We start from the raw sequence: 21246 nt of genomic DNA, 5'->3' as shown, positions 1-21246 counted from the left end.
TGGTAATACAGAGAGAGAACTTACCCTCAGTGTACATTCCCAAGATGAAGCCCTTGAGGCCTCTTACCTGCCCAGGGGCGTGTGGGACTCCACCAGGCTGCTGTAGAGTTGTCTCTCTGCTTGGAGGGCTTCATTGAGCTGGGCCCGCTCCTCTACCAGCCCCTCCATCACCTGCAGCAGCTGAGACATAAGCAAGGGAAGAAATGAAGATTTGTCTTCTCTGGGGAGGGGCAGAATTTCAGAGTTGGAAGGGACCTCATGGGTCACCTCCCATCACTGCCTGAACAGGAAAGTCTTTTCCTCAATGGGACAAGTGGTTATGCAGCAGCATCTGCTGAAAAACATCCAGTGACATAGAGCTCCCTAGCTCCCACAGAAGCCCAATTCCACTTCTGGACAGCTCTCAGTGTCAGGAAGGGCCTTCTTATATTGACCTAAAATTCTCCTCTTTATCACTCATTTCCACTGCTCCTGGTTCTGCCCTCCAGGCTAAGCAGAACTAAGGCCAATGCTGCTTCTTCATGTTAACAATCTAAACCTTAAAGACAGCTAGCATATCCTCCATGTCTTCTCTAGACTTCAAAATCCTTCATTCCTTCAGGGAATACTACACAATGTTTGCCAGGCCCTTTACCTCCCTACATGGTTGGTACATAGAACCTATATGCTGAGTATACTCAAGTACTCCAAACCTTAGAAAGAAAAATCCCATAAAAAAGAAAGAAGAACATTTAAAAAAAAATCTTCTAAAAAGTACAAGTTGGCTAAGATAATTATATCTCCCTAACTAGTTGGTAGGAACACTTATTAGTCTAGAGGTAAAAATGAGTAGGTCTAGTAATAAAACACACATTCCAGCTTGGCCTATAAATTCAGGGTTCCCTAATCTCAGAATAAGATACCAGAATTTCTGTGAATCAAGGTAGAAAATAGATCACAGTCTCTTCACTGCTACCAAATGAAAACATCACAAGCTGGTTATTTCACAATTCATTAAGACTGTAATGTTTCCAAAGTGACATCAGAAATCATTACCTGATGCCTACGGTTTTCAGTTGTTTCCTGGCCCTGGGATTCTGCTGAGGCTACTTTTTCCCGAAGGATCAAGACTTCTTGGGTCAGGCGCTGGACAGCGGGGATATCTTCAGGGTCCACAAGCTGCATCTGAAGATCCTGGAGACCAAAAAACAGAGTCAATTTGAGGAATGACAGGGTCTGTCACCCTTAAAACAGTCCCCTTCTCATCCACATGGAGATGCAAGGCTCCAAAGGAGAGAAAGCCCCTATTGAGAAGGAACACTAACAGATATGATCCTGTTAAGTACATTATTAGTAGAGCTCTGGATTAGGGTGGTGTCAAAAGGAAAGAAATACAGCCAATGGGATGGACTGGGGTGCCGTAAGGACATTCAGGACTCTGACCATCCTGGGCCCAGCTCAAAAGCCTATAGAGACCTTTATTAGATCTTCCTTGATTTGCATGTTCCTGGTCAGGGACTCCATGTCAGCAGCTTGAACCTGCAGCTCTTCTGCCTGCACAGTGACCATGGACTGGAGAGCAGAGAGTTCCATCTGGTAAGAGAGAACATGCTGCAGTTACAGGCATAGTGGACAAAGTGTGTATCACAATGGAAGCCTAAGGTCAGCATCTTCCCCCAGGTCACCTCCCTTTCACCTTCTGTCACAACAGCAGTTAATGAAGGGCTCTGGGTACTTGGGGGCACACCATGGCAGCTGTCCTCTGTAGCATCATCCTCAAATGATCTCATTTGCTGGTCTTTGACCACACTCAGTAAATACGTCAGCCAAATATTAAGCCATCTCTGATTACAATAATGTAATAATGAATAATATCAACATTCCCTGAATACTTCACATCCACAGACACATGAGGATAATGGCCACATTATTGGTTGGCAAATATTTTTATGAAACTCCAAAAAGGAGATAAAAATGAGAGGAACAGGTAGAGGCTGAGGTTTAAAAGCTAGCTGGGCATTAGTTCGACTTCAACAAAAAGCTAGAACATTCCATGAAGCCGGGCTCTGTACCAGGTAAACAAGCTCTTAAGAAATTTTCAAAAATATATCAAGTAATAAACAGCCAACATTTGCCTCATGTCACTTCTGCTTCATCATGTACTATTTATTTTAAGTAGTAATTTATGGCTTGTAGAATCGGTATAGAGAAATGAGCAACAGACTCCAGCTTCCTATTGCCTCTGGGATGTAGTTAGAGTTGGAAGGAACCTTGGCGTAATTCTAGGGCCAATCATCTCATTTTACATATGAGGAAGCTGAAGCTTGAAAAGCAGGAGACGTAGCTCCTGACTAACAACAGAAGCGCCATATCTGGACTCCATGGCTTAACCTAATGCGCCATGTGAAGAAGGAGAAACTTGATGACTTTCTCACCTCCATAAAATCTACAACAACACTCTACCTAGATAAGAATGATTATCTTTGATGAAAACATGAGAAGGAAAGAGGAAGGTCTCTGAAGATGATTTTCTATAGGAAAGCATGTGTTAAATCACTCAGCAGATAAGGGGAAAATAAGATTATGCTATGTTAGTGCATTTGATTTGGTGGGGCAAAAAAATTCTACAAGACTCTCCTTAACCATGTATCTCAGACGTATGTTAATATCATTTGAGATTCTTTGCTAGATCCAGGCATGGGGATAATTTTGTTTCATTATCACCATCAGCCAAGGGAGACATTGTTCACTAAAGATATTTGCCTGCATCACAAAGAATATCCTCACAAAAGTCCAGAATGAGCAGTGACTTTCCAGAGATGGTACAGCTTTCTTCCCTCAGTATTCACTGCAAATAATCTCACTCACATACGCACATACACACACACACACACACACACACACACACACACACACACACACACACACACACACACACACACACACCAGCAATCCACAGAGGAAAAATCAAGTGGATGAAAAATGCATACTGCCCAGATTATGACATGAGCTACATGTGCAGCCCATTGACTTAGACTAAAATGATGTATAGTTTACATATAATTTACACAGATGTAGGTAGACAATATAGCTAAGTTGGGCCCAGAACAGAAGAGAAAATGTAAGCTAGATGGTATTTTAAAATTATGCAGGGCTTTAAATGATCCCCAGATCTTCCTTGCCATAGCAGCCCATTGTTGATACAAGTATTCTTTCAATGATGTTAGATTGTTGTTAAGTATAAAAACTATGACCTCAGAAGAATCAGAATTATTGATGATCCAATGGGCAGTAGAAAGCTACAAAGAGTGGGCAAAGGAGGGTACCATGTTACTGATGATAATATATGCACAAGATCTGACAAAGTACATCAGAGACTAGGGATCAGAAAAGGAGGTAGGCTGAGGTAACGCAGTGGAAGGAAGAAATACAAATGACAGATTGTTGCACTGAAACATTAACAGAACTGCAACTTGCCTCCAGCATACTGGATACTCTAGGGAGCATCTGTGAGAAGAGATATGGACAAGAGCACCACTGGGCAGGAAGGCAGGGATAGACTGTAACCTCTGTAAGACCTTGTCATTCCTTGTTCCTCCAGTCTAACCTCAGCTCAGCTCCCAAAGAGCTCCTAAAGCACAGGTTTGACCTGTCACTTCTGTCCCCAGTTCCTCTTCAGACAACATAAACTCTTCAGTTTATAGCTCATCATACTTGGAGCCTAACTATCCTTTTGGTCTTTTCCCATGACTCCCTTCCCTGCATCTCTGGTCTGGAAGAGCTGGCATACATGCTGGTCCTCACATATCATGCTGTCATTTTTCTGCTAAACTTCAATCCAACATCCTTAACTGCCTGTTGGCCATCTCTGCCTGAATGTTCTAAGGGAGTCTCAGCACAACCTGAAAAGACCCATAATCTTTCCCCCTACACCAGTATCTGTCACAATCTCTCTATTCTGCAGAGGCAAATGCTAACACAGTGACCTTGCAACCATCTTGGATGCACTCTTCTCTCTCAGCCCCACCAGTTGCCGAGTCACGTACATTCCAAATCTCATGCCCTGGTATCCCTCACTCCTCTCACGGTCTAGTTCACAGGCCTTAGCATTGCTTCTTGCCTGGGCTATCACAACCGTCTCTTAGCTGGAATCCCTGCCTAAAACCTCTCTCCTCTCCAACATCACCTCTATTCAGCTGCCAAAATAATACTCCTTAAGACAGAGGTCCAACCAAGTCAATCCTGGCTCAAAAATCTTCAATGGCTTCTGACTGCCCACCCACCACCCCTTTTTTTATGCAGACTCCTCCAACTGGCATTGAGATTCTTTCACACCATGGCCCCAGTCTTGGCCTAATTCCCCTTCCTGCACTGTATGTTGCAGCTGAACTGGCTTATTTCTTGTTCTCTACATCTCAATACTCCACCTCTAGTTTCTGCTCCTCAGAACAGGCTTCCTCCCATGCCAAAAAGTACCCACTCCTCTCCCAGGTTTTAAATCCTAAGCTTCCTTCAAGGTTTGGCTCAGGCCAGTGCTGGCATCTTTTTTACAAGACTCTTTTCTTGACCCCTGACTGTTAGCACTTTCTCCCTCTCCTCAAATTATCTGCCATTTCCTTCTTTCTTTACATGTGATGTCTCCCAATAAAACCAGCAGCGTGACAGTGTCAAATGGTTCGGGGTTTTGTCTTTATGTCCCTGGTACTGGCAGAGTGTTTTTCCCCTTGTAGACATTAGTAAGTGTTTGCTGAGTTGCTGAAATGAAAGTGTGAGGCAGTAGGGAAAAGTCTCTGTCCCAAGAAAACTGATCCAAAAGTTTAATTTCTATTGCTCTACATTTAAATTTTTTAAATTCTATAGTATTAACATCATAATTGGTAAATAATTCCATTTCTGCAAATGATTTTTCTACTTTATGATGGTTCATATTTGAAACAATCATTATGAGCAATTTTAATGATTCCAACTGTGCAAAACAAGTACGTTTTATCTAACTCAGAATACCACGACTGAAGAAGCTGATGTGCCAAAACTGGTTTAAACTGGCTTTGGAAAAAACACTTTGGGAATGAAGCCTGCATCCAGAACTCACCCTGCTTTCTCTTTCTTTTCTTGTTATGAGTTCAAGTTCCTCTTTGGCGTGAATCAGTTCCTTCTCCAGCTCTGCAGAGGCTTCCATGTTTCCTATAAAAAAACACAGAATGTTCACAGAGGTTAATCATTACTAAAACCTGTCACAGTACCACTGACCCTTGCTGCTTATCCCTGGGTTTAGTAGCTTATAATAACCACCAATCTCTCATGGTCTGAACATCCATCTTGTAAATAAATAAAGACAGCAGTTCACAAATTTCTAGGATTCTAGAGGTAGATAGGCAACAAAACCCCAGTATGGTTTATAATGCATATAAAATGTTTTATGATTAATGACTTGTATAACAATCATAAAACACTGCATATCAGCAGGAGATTATAAATCAAAAACAAAATTTTGGCTTCCCCAATAATATGGAACCATGCCTGTTATACCAAATCCGTAACCTGACTTGTCACTACACCACATATGACATAGCAATTTTGGGGTGTGTGGGAAGAAGTCTCTTTCCCCCTGCAAGCTGTTTTCCTGAATCACAGCCCAGATCTCAATGGGCAGGAAGGCTGCCCCAAAGGCAGGAAGCCTCCTTGGATCATCATCCCCGAGGTTGGTTCTGCACAGAACACCTCACCTGAGATGGTTTCCCTCTCACATCCAGAATCATTCTTACCATTTGAGTGACTAAAGAAGTGAATTACTTTGGCTAAATGTGCTAACACAGTTCTAGGAAAGATGTGATGATGATAAATGTGGTACTTGCCTGACTGAGGCCTGGATGTGCTGGTGTCGCCTTTAGCAGTCCCTGAATTAAGTTTGTCTTTAATGTTTTCATGCATTGATTCCTAAAAACAAGGAAAGAAAGGGAACTTGGAGAACATTTAATATCTATGAAATCCTCCATATGAAATGGTATTAGCAGGAAATATTAATCTAAACCTTGAAAAGCCAAAAGGACTTGTCATAATCTAAGATTAAAGTGTTGTTATTATTAAGAGCACAATTCAAGAATAAACGGACCCAATGAAAAACTGAAATGTTGTCCTCATGTCATGATTCTCACCTGGACAGGTCGCTCCTCATGGTGGCAACCAATGGACGTGGTAGCTTCAGCCAGCTGACTTGTGCTGAACCCCTGTGACATAATAACATGATACCACCTGAGGGTCCCATCATGCTTTAGGCTGGCTAAGTGTTCAACATACATCATCCCGTCCGATTCCACAACAAACAACCCTGTGTGGAGGGAACATTACCAGGTTCTTCCCTCCAATGTGCTGGCGCAAAGTCTGCACCTCAGCGCTCCTTTCCATCAGGGCTTGCACCATCTTCCCCAAAGCAAGCTGAAAAAGGGAATACACACAGAAGCATAACATTAGAAAGAGAATCCAGATGTAGGGACTGGAGTCATGTCTCATCGGTTCTATGGTAAACTGACCATGCCTCGAGGGACCCTTTTTTGGAAAGGTGAACTTGTCCAACAGGTTGGGAAGACCTAGTTTAAAAAGGAAAGCTAAAGAGGGTGCCTGTCAGTCACTGGTACTCAGGCAAGCTGAAAATGTAACTATCAGGGAAAAGAGTATGGAGACACCTCCTTCTTGTAAGCACTATTTATTTCCTGTTGGGATGCTTGTTACTCTTCTTATGGTTAAGCTGTCATAGGGTTGTTTTTTTTTTTGTTCTAGGGCTGTCCAGATGAAATTGATCATCAGATCAAATTATCAGGAAAACCCAACATGTACAACATGACAAAGTCAGTCAGTGGTCTCATTGCCCTAGGTCATTATGGTTTATAAGGTGAAGAAAGTCTGAGCACCACTTCTGGTCTGAATGAACTACAGAAATGGTCTTTATTTCCTAGTAGCATCAAGAAGAAATTAAATTACAATGACCAAGGTTGAGCCTAGAGAAGAAATGAGAAAACAGGCCTCTCTTCCTTGCAAAGGTGGAGGACAAAGGGTGTGGAACAGTACAAACACCATTAGACTTGGCTGGTGTGTTGGTTAATTTTGCTGAACTGTTTTTTTCCTTCTTTTAAAAAATTAATGGTGAACCAAGGAGCTGGGGAAAGGAATATATGTGGAGAAGGGAATATAAAAATAAATCAGCAATAAAATATTTTTTTAAAAAAATGACATTGTTAAAATGAATGTTAAAAGTTAAATAAATTAATTAAAAAGTTTAAAAAAAAATGACAAACAGAATTACTCAAGTTGTAAGCTAAGAGAAAGTCATTAGGCTATATACAGTGTTTTGGCCCAAGGTTAGTCAGTCTCTGTAGAAATTTTCTTTTCTGACAAAAATCTAAGATCTTCTAAGAACCTTTAGGGAATGAGAAAAGACATTTCACACTAAGGTTAAAAGCTGATATTTGGGCTTTTGGGGGATCCGGGTAATAACCACTGTTGACATAGGTGTATAACTTTCATGTGTTTCAGTATGATCTCTAAAGAAACTTTCAATTCCTTCCTTTGGTTTCATCACCTCAGAATGAAGAGTCTCAATTATTTTATTTTATGATCATTCAGAAATTATTAATTCTCCTGTCGGGAAGAAAATACTGCTTTTTAGGGTGGAAAAAAAATGAGTGGGTATGTAGATAAATGTCCTGTAATCATGTTGAGCTATTTCCTATTTGAAGATAATGGTGTTCTCCATGACTGAGAGAATGTCTTTCAAGCCTGAACTGGTCCTCACCTGGCTCTCCTTCTCCCTGGTACTCATAGACTGGAGCAGGTCCTGGATCTCCATCTCATGCTCCAGAGCTTGCTTATTTCGCTCTCCCAGAAGGTCCTGTAGCATCCTTTCTTTCCGCTGCAGGCGCAAACACAACTCTTTGGCAACTTCACTCTGCCCTGGTCCTAGCTTGCAAAACAATGTTGCACTAAGATCCTGAGGGGAAAGACAAAGAAGAAATTTTGAAAAGAAGAGAGAATGATGATGCCCTCCTCCATCTATGCCACCCTATGGCTGTTGGCTACAAAGGCTTGTCAATCTCTGGTCTATGGAAGAGATTCAGATATCATTGACCACTCGAATTATACACTGAATTATATGACAAGAATGTTTAGAATGACAACTTACAGATCAAGATTAGTCTGAGAAATAATCATTGCTTGTTAAGGGCTAACAACGACTTACTTGGGGTTAGCAGAAAATAATTAATTTTCTGCTCACGAACCTCCAAGAGAGCAAAAGTTGCTTCAAAGAAAGAAAAAAGGGTGTATCACACTATCCCCAATAGCCTGAGGTGTGTGTATGTATGTTTCCTTTCTCTAGTAGCTCCATGCTAAATATAAATCTCATCAGTTCTCATGTTACTCCTGTTAAGTACGTAATTATTCCCCCACCCATTCTAGAGAGAAGGAAAGAAGACAAGCACAATGACATGTCCATTTATTCAGTGACAGAAGAAATCAAAAATGGTCCACACATTCCCAGACCTCATAGGGTATCATAACACAGCACTGGAAGGACCATGGGCAACCCTGGGAAACCAGCTACCTGCCAAGATCTCACCGCAAAATAACTACAAAGCCTTGCCTCCACTTCCTTGTTCCTGTCATGGAGAGATGTCTGCAGCTGCTGGACAATGCCCTCTTGCTCCTTCTGCCAGTGGCTGAATTTCCTCTTCATTTCTCCTTCCAACCATTGACGGTTGTGGCAGGTAACTGATAATTGCTCCAGTTCTAAACTTTTAGCCTGCAGAAGACTCTCCATACTCTGTGGCCACAACGAGAGAAAATGAAAACCAGGAGTTAAGGAGTCATTTTTCAATGACATAAGACAAAAATGTAGTTTAGGTTTCTTCTTTATTTATTGTAAGCAAAGTTCAACTTTTCCTATATAGGGTGGATTCAACTTTTCACAGTTTCTCAAAGGGAAAATGCAGCATCAAACCCAGCAATGCCACATGACCTGATGTTGTTAGAAATGCCCAACCCTGATGACTAAGATTCTGAAGAAAACATAAAGTGGGTAATGTGGGGCCAGGGTTTTAGAAGGAAGGTGGAATGGAACCTGAAAGGATGGCAAGTTTTTAAGAAGGGCTTGAAATACTAAAGCCTCAAGTGTCAATTTAATTCAGTCTGGGAGAAATTTTGTAGACTAAAGGTTGACATTTTAGAGCCAACTCAAGACTGGCAGACTGCAAATTCCTCACAGCCACATGTCATTACAAGAGCATGGTGTTTGTTCCTCCCAGAAGAAAACAAGCAATGACTGCCTGGTTCTTCATCTTTATAGGAAACTGATAAGGCTAGTGCTTTGATTCTGAAAAATGGAGACAAGGAGTGGTACTTCATTCTAGCATGAGGGAAACAGATTAGAGAATGACTGGGTGTAGTACCCACCTGAATGGTAGCCTCATTGGAAGACAGGACACTTCGGAGTCTCTCTAAATCATGATCTCGCTCTCTCACAGCAAGCTGAAGTTTGTGTAGTTCTTTTTCCTTTTCTTCTAAGGCACAAAACTTCTCATCAATAGCCCGCTGCCGGGAAATGGTAGAGTAGAGTATTAGCATTTTTTGTTACATCCTACTGTGTGCCAACTACCGTGTTAAGTGTTGCACAAATATTACTTCATTTGATAATGATATTAAAGTGGGAGGATTTAGAAAAAAATATTGGGCTTCCAGAAGAATTGATGCCCAAATGGCCACATATTCCAGTACAATTGAAAGTGAGGAACAGAGAACATCCTATTTTTTTCATGTAAAGCACATTTCCACACTAGTCATGTTATAAAAGAAGAAACAGAACAAAAGGAAAAAAAAAACATGAAAAAAGGGAAAATAGTATCAGTTCTGTCAACAGATCACATATTTAATTTTACATCTCCCAACGTAAAGGCATTATACACAACAGACAGGAAATTTTCTATCACGGTCTTTCTTGCAAGCGCAGCAGAATTACATTTGATTTACCTCTAAAGCAACATCTCTGTCTTGGATGCGACGTCGAAGTTTCTCAAGCATCATTTCATTTGCCTCAAGACTTCTCTCTGCGTTGTTTTGATCTTGCATGAGTTCTCGGTACTCCTAGTGAGATCCAGGAAGAATTTACCATAGTTATATGGGAAAAGATAGCACAGTGATTGAGGTTATACAGCAAATCTTCTGGCTTATCTTTATTTCTCCCTATTTCTTAGTAATAAAGTCACCTGTTTGAGGCCCAGAAGCCTAAGAAAGTCAACCAGCTGACAAAAGGATGGAATCACAATGGCCAAAATCATTAGGTCATCTTACACCTAGTGTGGGCCCCATGATGCTGGAAAAGGGTAAACTCCAAAGCAGAGAAGAAAGATAACAAGCAGGCACAATGGAGGTAAGAGGATAGCCTCAGGTGGACCATCAGCAGAACCTCCTCTACTGAGACCAAAAGAAGCACAAATGGGTCCTTTTCCCATCTTCCTGAACTGCCAGTTTGCTTAAGCAGGTCCTGCTGTGCTCTCTGTAATCCAGAGGAGCACCTGGGACCCCTGCTTCCCATGAGCCTGAAGTATAACATTCCTCGTGTTGCACAGCTTCTCACATGTGATTTTCACTCTACCCATATTTACCTGGGGCCTCACAGTCTGGAAATGGATTGGGTTTTTTAAAATAAAGCCCAAGGAATTTTACTGCTTCAACCTTAGGATGACATGTGTTATGGAGGAAAAGTTAAGGATACATTCCTAACCTTCTGATGTCTAAGCCAAGGTTGCTTAATTCATACAGGACACCCATGCTCTTCTCCACAATATCCCTTTGTGCCCCTAAACAGAATACTAAGCTGGATAAAATTCACTGAGGCACCCCAGTGTGCCATGTGATAAGCAGCCATGGCAAACCCAGCATGGGATATGTGGCTTCTAATAAAAAACATCAATTTCAGATAGAATCAAAGGATCTTTCCCTATGTCTGTCTACTTGGTACTTTGTTCTCAGGTCCTGGCTTTTCCTTAACTGTCCACTTCCTATAATGATTACTTATGTTTGGGAGATGCACTGTGGCATAGTGGCTACAGGGCTGGCCTCTCTGTGAGGCAAACCAGGGTTCTAGTCCTGGTTCTGACTCACCCTGGTCATGTGATCCTGGGTAAGTCACACAGACTCCTAAGGGTCAAGGAGCCTTGGTGAACGGTCAGGCCATGATACTCCCTGTCTGTCCTAGAAGAACTCCATGGAGTTCACCAATGCTAAGGTAATCACAGATCTAGCCACCAACATGGAGAGTTGCATAAGTCTTGGTAAGGATTGCCCAGGCCTGTATTGTTGGGTTCCCAGGGAGTCTTCTATTTCACAGATATTACCCCATCACCCTAGGGCCCGGTCCACAGTTCTAGATACAACAAGACCTCAGATCTGGTTGACAATTATTCATAAACTAAAGTCACAGCAATCAGTAAAAGGAATCTGCAAGGCTCTGACCCAATTCGAATGTTCATGACACCGGCCCACCTGCAGAAGCTGGTCTTTCTGACGCAGGCTGTGGTTCAGACGATGAATGCTCTGCTCTTGTGCTTGGGTCTCACGGCATCTCGTGCCCTCCAGCAGGTGAAGCTGCTTGTTCCTACTGCGCAAATCTTCCTGTACCTGCTGCAGGGCACTTCGCAATTCCTGAATAAAACACACAACTTTTATCAGCAAAATGTGCTTTCACTTAACCAGTGCAAGGTGGCTGCTTAAAAGGGTAAGCTTTCTTTTTTTTTCTTTTTGAAATTATTTATTGCCTCGCTTCTACATTCATTTTTATAAGATTTTGAATTCCAAATTTCTCTCCCTTCTTTCCTCTCCTCCCCCCCCAGACAGCAAGCAACATGATACAGGACATACATGTACAATCAAGTTAAACACATTTCTACATTAGTCATGTTGTGAAAGAAGAACCAGAACAAAAGGGAAAAACGACAAGAAAGAAAAAAACAAAAAAAAAATGAAAACATTATGCTTTGTTCTGCATTCAGATCTCAGAGTTCTTTCTCTGGATGTGGACAGCATTTTCTGTCATAAGTAAAAGTGCAAGCTTTCAAATGAATAAATACTTATCAAGCGTCTTCCCTGTGCAGGGCAGCTCACTAGCTAGGCCTCAAAGGAGATGCAAAGGGAATAATAGTATCAGCATTTATCTGGCACCCACTATGTGCCAGACACTGTGCTAAACACTTTATAAATATCATCTCATTTAATCCTTACAACAGCCCTGGAAGTGGGTGCTATTACTATTCCCATTTTACAGATGAGGAAACTGAGGTAGACAGAGATTAAGTGATAGGCTCAGGGTCCCACAGCTGGTAAGTGTCTGAGGCCAGATTTGGACTCGAGTCTTCCTGACCCCAGGTCCAGCCCTCCATCCACTGCATCACCTAACACAAAAGAGCTTACAACTAATTACATGATATAAGATGTATACAAAGAACTTTAAATCAAAATTTTACTATAATACAAAATGACAGCTGCATAATAAAGATACAAAACATCATGGGAGTTGAGAAGAGGAAGTCAGAAAAAAGGGAGGGAAAGGAAGAGAGTGTTTTCAGTGGAAGTGGCCTCTGAGGATGGACAGGCTGTCAACAGACAAGTGTGGGGCAGGACAGCATTCTAGGCACAAAGGAGGGGAAGCACAGACCACAGTGGAGGAGGATCAAGCCTTTTCATTTGACTCAAGTGATCACTTTCACGGCATAAGCCCCACTAGATGGAAACAGCTCAGCAGAAGGCAGGAAGCCCCCATCTCAAAACGATGCTACAGAAATGAGGATACAACGGGTGCTCGCAACGTCTAAGGTGAGAGGGATCTCTTTGCTAAGATTCACTCCTCAGATGATGAGGAGTCGGGAAGAAGCAAATCATGCCAGCAAGCTCAAAAACATCTGTCATCAGTCAAAGTATTTACTCTCATCCTCAGAAGCCTTAGGATGTTTGGCTGTTTTCACTGCCTACACTCCTAGAGAGCTGGTAAAGACTATAACTGTTTTTCCTTAGGTCAGACCATCTAAAATGTTAAACAATATATTCACATAGACTGCCCTCTAAAACAACTGATGAAAATTTGGTCAAGAAAACAATTTCTTTAAGGAACTAAGTAAAAAATAAGAACTCTCCCCAACTCCAAATTCTGGCTTTAATAGAGTCTTCAGAGTCGACATTTCTCAGTGTGACCTCCTTCAGGGCTCAAATAAAGGCTACAATATTTTCCAGACTAAATTGCAGCAGAAATCTTCAAAATGTTCCAACTTCAAAACTTAATTTGGATTAAGAGCCTCAAGGAAACAGATGCTGGCTACAAAGCACATTGTAATTTCAAATTAAAATGGGTAGCAGACTCTTGGGGGAGTTTTCCAATCAAGAAGTCTGTCACCTGGTTGACTTCAGTTACAAAATGTCAAATAAAGGCTTTGCTGAATTCCTGAGATAAGGCTGATGGTTAAAGGTGCTTATAAATTATAAGTAAAGCAAACCTTGGTGCTAAGAAGTGGCAGGTAAGGGCAAAGTCAATTCTGCAGCCACAGATAGATTAATGATTTACCTGATTGTGGGTCCGTGCTGCTTCCGTCTGCTGCTCCAGCCCCTGAGCTGTAGCCTCCATGAACTGAAGGTTCCGTTTGGCATCCTCAAGGAGCCGTTCCTTCCGCCGGGATGCCCTCTGAAACTTCTGTACCTCTAGCTGGCTGCAGAATAAAGCATTCTGGAGATCGAGCAGGGCCAGCTGCTGCTGGGCTGGGGACCCTCCTTCTAGGGGCTGACAAGAGGAAAGAAAATGTCTGACAATGGGGACTGAGCCAACAGCTGAATATAAAACCAATCAAATAAAGATGCTAAGCTCTGCCCAGCCCCTTTGGCAGCCCAGGCAACGCTCACTTACCTGAAGTTGTCCAAGCTGGCTTCGATGCAGCATGTCCCGTAGCTTGGTCATTGTGTCCTTCTGACCTTCAATCACTTGGTACAGCTCTTCAGTCTGAAAGATTATAAAGGAGGGAGCTAAACATGAAGCTCACTCCCTCCCTAACCATGGATGAACGCCAACAAATCTATGTCATGATACAATGGATTTAGCCCAGTTTTCCACTATAAAAAATCAGTTTCTACTATTATTGAAGGAAAGTTTCCTACTTCCATAGAATCAATAAGCAGTTACTAAATATCTACGATGTATTGAACTATGATAAATGTTGACAGATAAAAGTTTTGGTAAGACAGAAAGCCTGTCCTTGTAAAGCTTATAGTCTAGTAGAGGAAATGGCAAATAAACAGTCATTCAGTCAATTGGCATTTATTAAGTACCTACTATACGCCAAGCAGTATACAAAATGCTAAATGCAAAAGACCAGGGAGCCCACAGGCCAATGGGGTAGACAAATGCAAAAGACTATGTACATACAAGCTACAGACAGGATAAGCTGGAAATAACGAATAGAGGGAAAGCACCAGAATTAAGGAGGATTGGGGCAGACTTCTATATCTTCCCCAAAGAAGATGGGATTTTAACTGGGACTTGAAGAAAACTAGGGAAATCAGGAGGCCAAGATGAAGTGGGATGTTATTCCAGGTCTAGAGAAAACAGCCAAAGTCTGGAGATGGTGCATCTTATACAAGAAACAGCCAGTCACGGGATCAAGAAGTACATGTTGGGGAATAAGATGTAAGAAGATTGGAAAGGTAGGAAGGGGCCAGGTTGTGAGGGCCTTTAAAAGCCAAACAGAGTAAATGCAGATATCAACAATACAGAAGATCGGATGGGAGCTTATCAGAGATGTATGATGTAAGGTCTGGCAGTAACGCAAGGGAGTAGTCATTAACTAGGGTGGCTCAGGGAAGACCTGATGGATGTGGCATTTAGCTGAGTTTCCAAAGACCGGAAGGAATTCCAGAGGCAAAGGAGGGGTGGGGAGAGGACAGTATCAGTGAAAATAGAGTACTTCATAGGTAACAGAATAAGAGGCTGGTCCCCGACTGCAGAATGGCAATTCTTGAGCAGCCTGAGCAACCAGAATGATGCTGAAGGAAGCACTGACCATTCCTCAGTATTTCTTACCTCACTCTCCCTGCTTTTCAAGGATTGACTGAGGTTCTGAATCGTACAATCCTGCCTCTGTGATGCTTCCCGGGCAGATTTTAGTTGACAGCTCATTTCATTCATTTTCTCTTGTAAAATCTGTACATGGCAAAAAAAAAAGTTTTGATGATCAGGAATAGTCTTTCCAGGCCCTCTGCCACAAAATCCTTCCTCCCAAACCTCTGGCTACCATTGAGATTCCAGGAAATACAAACCAGGGACCTAGACTCCTGTTACTTCACTATGAATAGTACTCATTAAACCCTTAAGTGAATCAGCACAAGCAAATGAGAGAAATAAGAGGGTACCTGCTTTTTTTAAAAGGTGGCTAAGAGTCAAACCAGAGCATACAAACTTCTCAATTTTCAGGTTCAGTGTTAGTACTAAGCATAGACTTTAATTGTGGACAAACTATAATTCTCAAGAGAAATAAAAATGAAAAGAAAATAATTAGGTCAAAGGAAATATTCCCTAGAGAAGTAGCTGAAAACTACTCAGATTTTGTAGGAATGCTTGGTTGAACCTGACAAGGACATTTGGGCTACACAGGTATCAGACTTTTAATGGCCTTCCGTGACTGCCAATCCAAGCTTGCCCCAGATGAAGCCATACCTTGTTGGCAGCTTCTGTTTGCTCAATCTTGTCTTGAAGTTCTGCCAAGTGAGAATCAGGCACACAAGGTTGGGTCATGGTGGCCTCATTGGAATTCAGCTCCTGTTGTTGGACTGGCTCTTCAGTAATATTCTAAAAGAAATGAAACAAGAACAGTCAAATCAAACTCTTAACAAGAGATCTTGACTTTCAGTTTTTACAAGATACAAGGATCCCCTGATTCATTAAATATGGATCCCTCCCTACAGTGACACTGATTTGATATCATATTAAATAAAACAGCTCAGTCTGGGGTTTGGAAAAATAATATAATAATTTTTTTTAAAAGGAAAGGGTTTTAATGGGGATGGCTAAAAACTAGCCTATTTCCTTGTAGTTAATGAATTAAAAAGTAATTTATGAACAACATTTCTCAGAACACTGTTTGGAGTTAGAATAAAGTATTACTAAACCTTCTACCAAGTACATCCCTTAAAATGTGCAACTTCAGAGACAAATTGATATCACATGGCCTAGAAAGATAATCAGAGTACAGGAAGTCTGAAATGTCACTTGTTGTTGTCCTTCGTTTTCAAAGAGGACCAAAATGACATCACCATGATAAAGTGAAGTTTCAGTGTGTCCAGCTGTGGCTGATCAGACCAATATGAGCTCAGAATGGTCTACCACAGGTTGGGCACAGATAGCCCATATGAATTTTTGGGATGGATACTTCAAATATGCACATTCTATGTTTACTTTGTGCTGACTCAATTCTGCTTTGCTTGTAGAGCACAGCACCCTTTCTGATGTGGGCATGCCATGCTGAATGGTCCTGTGCCAGTGTCTCCCATGTTGCACAATCAAATCCAAAGTTTTTGAGAGAGACCTTGAGAGTGTCCTTGTATCTCTTCTTCTGACCACCATGTGATTGCCTGCTCCATGTGAGTTCTCCATAAAATAGTCTTTTTGGCAAGCATATATTTTGCATTTGAACAACATGGCCAGCTCATCAGAGTTGCGCTTTCTGAAGCATAGTTTGAATGTTTGTTGTGAAGGTCAAAGACAGGGAAAATGTAGGAATGCCAATATACCAATCATTTATGTTCAAAGGGGTTAAGATAAAAATCACAATTTATTAATGTTCTCAAAATTCTGGAAAATCTAGTGAGGGCAAATCATTCATATTGTTATTCACATGACAGATGATTTAAAGGGCATAGAAATCAGAGAACCACAGGAATTACAAATGGAAGTCTGGGGGTTTAATGGAGTAATAAATTGTCTAAAAAATCAAGTGAAATGCAAATCCAACAAGATAAAAGTATCAGTGATCTAAATCTTTTCCTAAAAGCAATTAATCAGCAGCTACTTAAATGTTTAAAACAGAGATTGAGACCTATCCATCTTCACAATGCTAATTTGGTTGGGGCAGTTAGGTGGTGCAGTGGATAGAGCACCAGTGCAGGACTCAGGAGGACCCGAGTTCAAATCTCACTTCAGACACTTGACACTCACTAGTTGTGTGACCTTGGGCAAGTCACCTAACCCCAATTAGGGGTCATCCCTAGTCATCCTGATGAATATCTGGTCACTGGATTCAGATGGCTCTGGAAGAGAAGTGAGGCTGGTGACCTGCACAGCCCTCCCTCACTCAAAACAAAGCCAAGTACAAGTCATGTCATTATTTCTCTGATGGCATGGTCTTCTTCGGCAACAAAGGATGAACACACACAATTTTACTAATGGATACCCAACAAATATTAGCTGATAGGTGCGTTTCAGGGACATTTATGGATATCAGCATTCCTGCTTTGATATGTTAAGTCTGTATTCTGACTTTAAAGGCAACACAAAAACCAACTAGGGGAGAAAATCAGAACTACAGAGTTCTGAAGTTCCTAATGAGAAATCCTTGTTCAATATTTAATCTCCAGGTAGCTCAAAATCTCCTAACTCTGGAAATCAGGTACAGACTTTAAGGAATATCACTTTCATTTGCAAATGAGGAAGAGAAAGACAAAAGAGATGATGACAAGTATCCTGATAAGTCCAAGGTAAACTTGGGAAGATAAACTATACCTCAGAATTTCTCGTTTTATCCAGGAACAATTCAAAACCTCTGTGTAAACAAATAAGAGTAAACATACTAGACTTCCCTTAATCTGTCATAAACTTTACTTCTGTGTGGCCAGAAAAAAAGATGTGAAGAGCACTGGTGGGTGTGTAAATAAAAATTTTAACCACAAGCCCATCCTTTGAGAACTGTGGCCTGTAGAAGAAAGACCAAATGAACTTGTTCGATTATTTCCAGTAATTATAACTAACAAGAATAGATTGTAACAATACACATTAAGGAATCACTTGTCTACTGAATGTATCTATCAAAGCTGATTTTGCAAGCTGCTCTGTTGCTTGGTTTTCTCCAAAATTCAAGCTTACGGACAATTCATATTATCTTCAATGTAGAAACAGATTAATTTCAAAAGTCAAGGAAGTTCTACTGAAATACACATAGTAAACCCAGCTCATCTGTAGATGAAAATGAACAGTTACACTGAAATAATTCATAGTTCCTAAAGATCCAGAAACTGGATGTTTCATCTTTGTTTTTAATTCTAAATTAGGCTGGGACATGTAAATAGCTTCAGAATCAGGGCAATCTGGGTTTGAGTCCCACCTCTGACACCTACTAGTTGTCACACCCTGGTAAAAGTAACTTTAACTTCTACTCAGTGCCTCTGGCAGCTCCCAAGATCTGAGTTGCAGAACAGGTGACAGACAGTCCACACTGGCAATGAGAGATTTCTTACTGCAATGATATTTTATTGCAATGAATCACAGGCCTGGTTCAAAAAACAATCTTATTCTTAAATTTCCTTCCAGTTCTAAATACCTATGTATTGGAAAAATAATCCTTTTTTTTTAGGGAAAGGGTTCTTAACCAGAGGACTGTGAACTTGTATTTTTATCATGCTGATGACTGTATTTTAAAATGTTTAAGCATCAAATACTTATTACAAGAGTGAATTGTGAAAGTTTTATCCAATCTTCAATCTGCAATACTTTGGTTCAACATTATCTAAATTGCTAGATCTGGTGAACTGTTACAATGACATTGGAATGATAATGCAATTTGAAAATGAAATCACTTAGCCCAGAGATAGAACCTATAAATACTCCCTTGCTTTAGAAAGCAAAACCACTTCCGGGCCTGGTGGCTAGCCAAACGCCAACCCTTCCATCTAAGACTAATGTTGTGACATTATTACTGTTACTCAGATTCTTCCAGTTAAAAAGCATTTTGCTTGGCATTGCTTCACCCTCAAAATAACAAGGCCCAGACCTCACGCTACTGTAATTTTCAACTCAGGCTGCTAATAAAGGAAAGACAGACAACAGAACGATAGTAGAAGATTAAAGCTCTGGTCCTGGACTGATGGCCCTTTGGACTCTTGTCACCTTCCAAAGGGTGGCCAGGAACTATGACTGCAACAAGCCAAGTGCTCCAACAAAGGAGAGATTCATGTCAGTCACTACAAACTTTGCTGCAAATATTAAAAACATCTTGTGCTGTCTGTATTTATCTGAAAAGGGGAAAATGCCAGATGTACCAGAAACCTGAAAGGCTGTTTGGGAAAGAAAGCATATCCCCAGGGCCTTTCTAGTTCAAAACCAGACAATGAAGAAAAGAGGTCTCTAAATAAAATATAGCTTTATACCTACCTACAAAAAAAATGCTAACAGCATGAATTCTTGGCAAAAAACATGGGAAAGAATGAAATCGATTCACATAAAGTAATCAATAGGTAAGAAATATTAGGATATTTTTCACAGAGAAAATCAGCTAACAGGAGAAAGTCCCTGAGAGCAGTCTTTATTAACAGAGTGGTAGTCCCTGAGGAAAGGGTGGAATTAAACAAAAGATCAGAGACATTGGTTTACTTAGCCTTTTTCTCCCAAATTTTAAAGCAAGGGTTACCAAAACCACATTTACAGGTCTCTACCCATTTAAGGATTTAAGGGGCCTGACAAGACAAAAGAGAAATGCCCTCTTTTTCCCTCTACTCCACTCAGCTCTGGTTCTGTACGAAGCACTCCTGCTAAGAAGCACTAGTGAAAGCAATAATAGGACCAATTTCCAAAACGGATCACCGATTTTATTTAGAAATAATACTGCAAATTCCATTCATCTTTCTAGAATTTATTTCCCACTGCTGATTTTGGAATAATAAAATAGGTTCTACAATTCTTCTCTTTCATTTGGTCATGATATTATTTCACAAACAATGGGATAAAAGGAGGCATTGTGATACAGTGATCCTAGCAGAGGTGGGAAATAGGGTAGTCCCAAGTTTCGTGACTTGGGAAAAATCTGCAACTGACCTTCCCATCTATAAAATGAAGATTTTGGTCTAGATCACCTCTAAGGTCCTTTTCTAATTCTTACATATTCTGATTCAAGCAAGGAGATGCTAGCTAGCAGGGAGGTCACATACAATGGCCATGTTGTTCAAATGCTGCTTTTCATATCCTGAACCTTTGTGAAAGCTCTGGAGGTGATAAAATGGAGGCATATGAAAACATGTCTAGTACGACCACATTTTATTTTACAGAATCTCCCAAAACTCCTTCTGTAACTCTGGTTACCGTGAAGGGACTGGGAAATCCTCTTAAGAATTACCACCTTTAAAGAGTATTTCAGTCAGTGTAGCAGAGAAGGAAAAGCATAATGTTAAGAATGAGGGGATCTAGTTTCTAGAGGTGACCCTGAGGCAAGTCACAATTTTCTAGGAGACTCAATGTCTTCATTTGTAAAATAAGAGGGTTAGACTAGAGGATGTGCTACCTTGCAATTCAAAAATATTAGCAGTGGTTGAAAATGAAGACAAAACTCTTCCGGTTGGGTCTATGCTTTTCCAGTCATTGTTCTTCTGCCTTAGCTATTATCGACCTGTGAAATGAAATATTTCCTCCTTCCACCTTGCCTAGGCAAATATTACTTCTGCAGAATTGATATGAAAGCACTGAACATTATTTGTGATGATGTCTAGCATACTAAATGGCTTCTTAAATCTCTCTGAGTCTTAGTTTCCCTCATGTAAAATGGGGGAAAATTATTATTGAACAATCTACCTCAAAGCTTTGTGAAGTACTACATACACATAAACAATATGTTATCATTATTATTATTATTTCCATCTGAAAGTATATAAAAGGAACAAGCATAAAAGGAAAATATATCGGTCCTAAGCATAATAGTTAACTTTTAAAATGCAGAAAATTAAAAAATAATATAAATAGTACTCTACCTTGTATTTATAAATTTTTTTCCAAAGAATTTTCACAGATATTCCTTACATACTGCGCACAATATTTAAATACTATATATATTTTCTTATTTTTTTCTCATGAGAAGATATTGCTTTGGATGCTATTTTGATACTAGGGAAATTTAATTTGGCATCAAATCTTCAGGTAATAAAACTCATGTCCTTGCTTTTGTTAGTTCATAGTACTCTAATATAATTTCTAAGTATTCACTCCAG

General features: G+C 40.6%; 1 protein-coding gene across 11 annotated transcripts in view; it reads right to left on the bottom strand.

Moving 5' to 3' along the window:
• PDE4DIP (phosphodiesterase 4D interacting protein) overlaps positions 1–21246 on the bottom strand; it is a 276664-nt gene that overhangs the window by 86880 nt on the left and 168538 nt on the right. For all 11 annotated transcript variants that reach the window (XM_072644546.1, XM_072644554.1, XM_072644549.1 and 8 more), the window contains 16 exons: positions 15719–15850; positions 15086–15205; positions 13916–14008; positions 13580–13792; positions 11512–11670; positions 9997–10110; positions 9424–9561; positions 8615–8794; positions 7769–7963; positions 6328–6414; positions 6135–6206; positions 5835–5916; positions 5072–5163; positions 1456–1572; positions 1036–1173; positions 68–180 (listed from right to left, as the gene is read on the bottom strand). In XM_072644546.1, coding sequence (XP_072500647.1) covers positions 68–180; positions 1036–1173; positions 1456–1572; positions 5072–5163; positions 5835–5916; positions 6135–6206; positions 6328–6414; positions 7769–7963; positions 8615–8794; positions 9424–9561; positions 9997–10110; positions 11512–11670; positions 13580–13792; positions 13916–14008; positions 15086–15205; positions 15719–15850 — 2045 coding nt within the window. The remainder of the gene's footprint in view (positions 1–67; positions 181–1035; positions 1174–1455; positions 1573–5071; positions 5164–5834; positions 5917–6134; positions 6207–6327; positions 6415–7768; positions 7964–8614; positions 8795–9423; positions 9562–9996; positions 10111–11511; positions 11671–13579; positions 13793–13915; positions 14009–15085; positions 15206–15718; positions 15851–21246) is intronic.

The sequence above is a fragment of the Notamacropus eugenii genome, chromosome 2, assembly GCF_028372415.1.
Source record: "Notamacropus eugenii isolate mMacEug1 chromosome 2, mMacEug1.pri_v2, whole genome shotgun sequence".
Taxonomy (NCBI): domain Eukaryota; kingdom Metazoa; phylum Chordata; class Mammalia; order Diprotodontia; family Macropodidae; genus Notamacropus; species Notamacropus eugenii.
The sequence above is the reverse complement of the archived record's forward strand: the minus strand, read 5'-3'. Positions and strand labels throughout refer to the sequence as shown.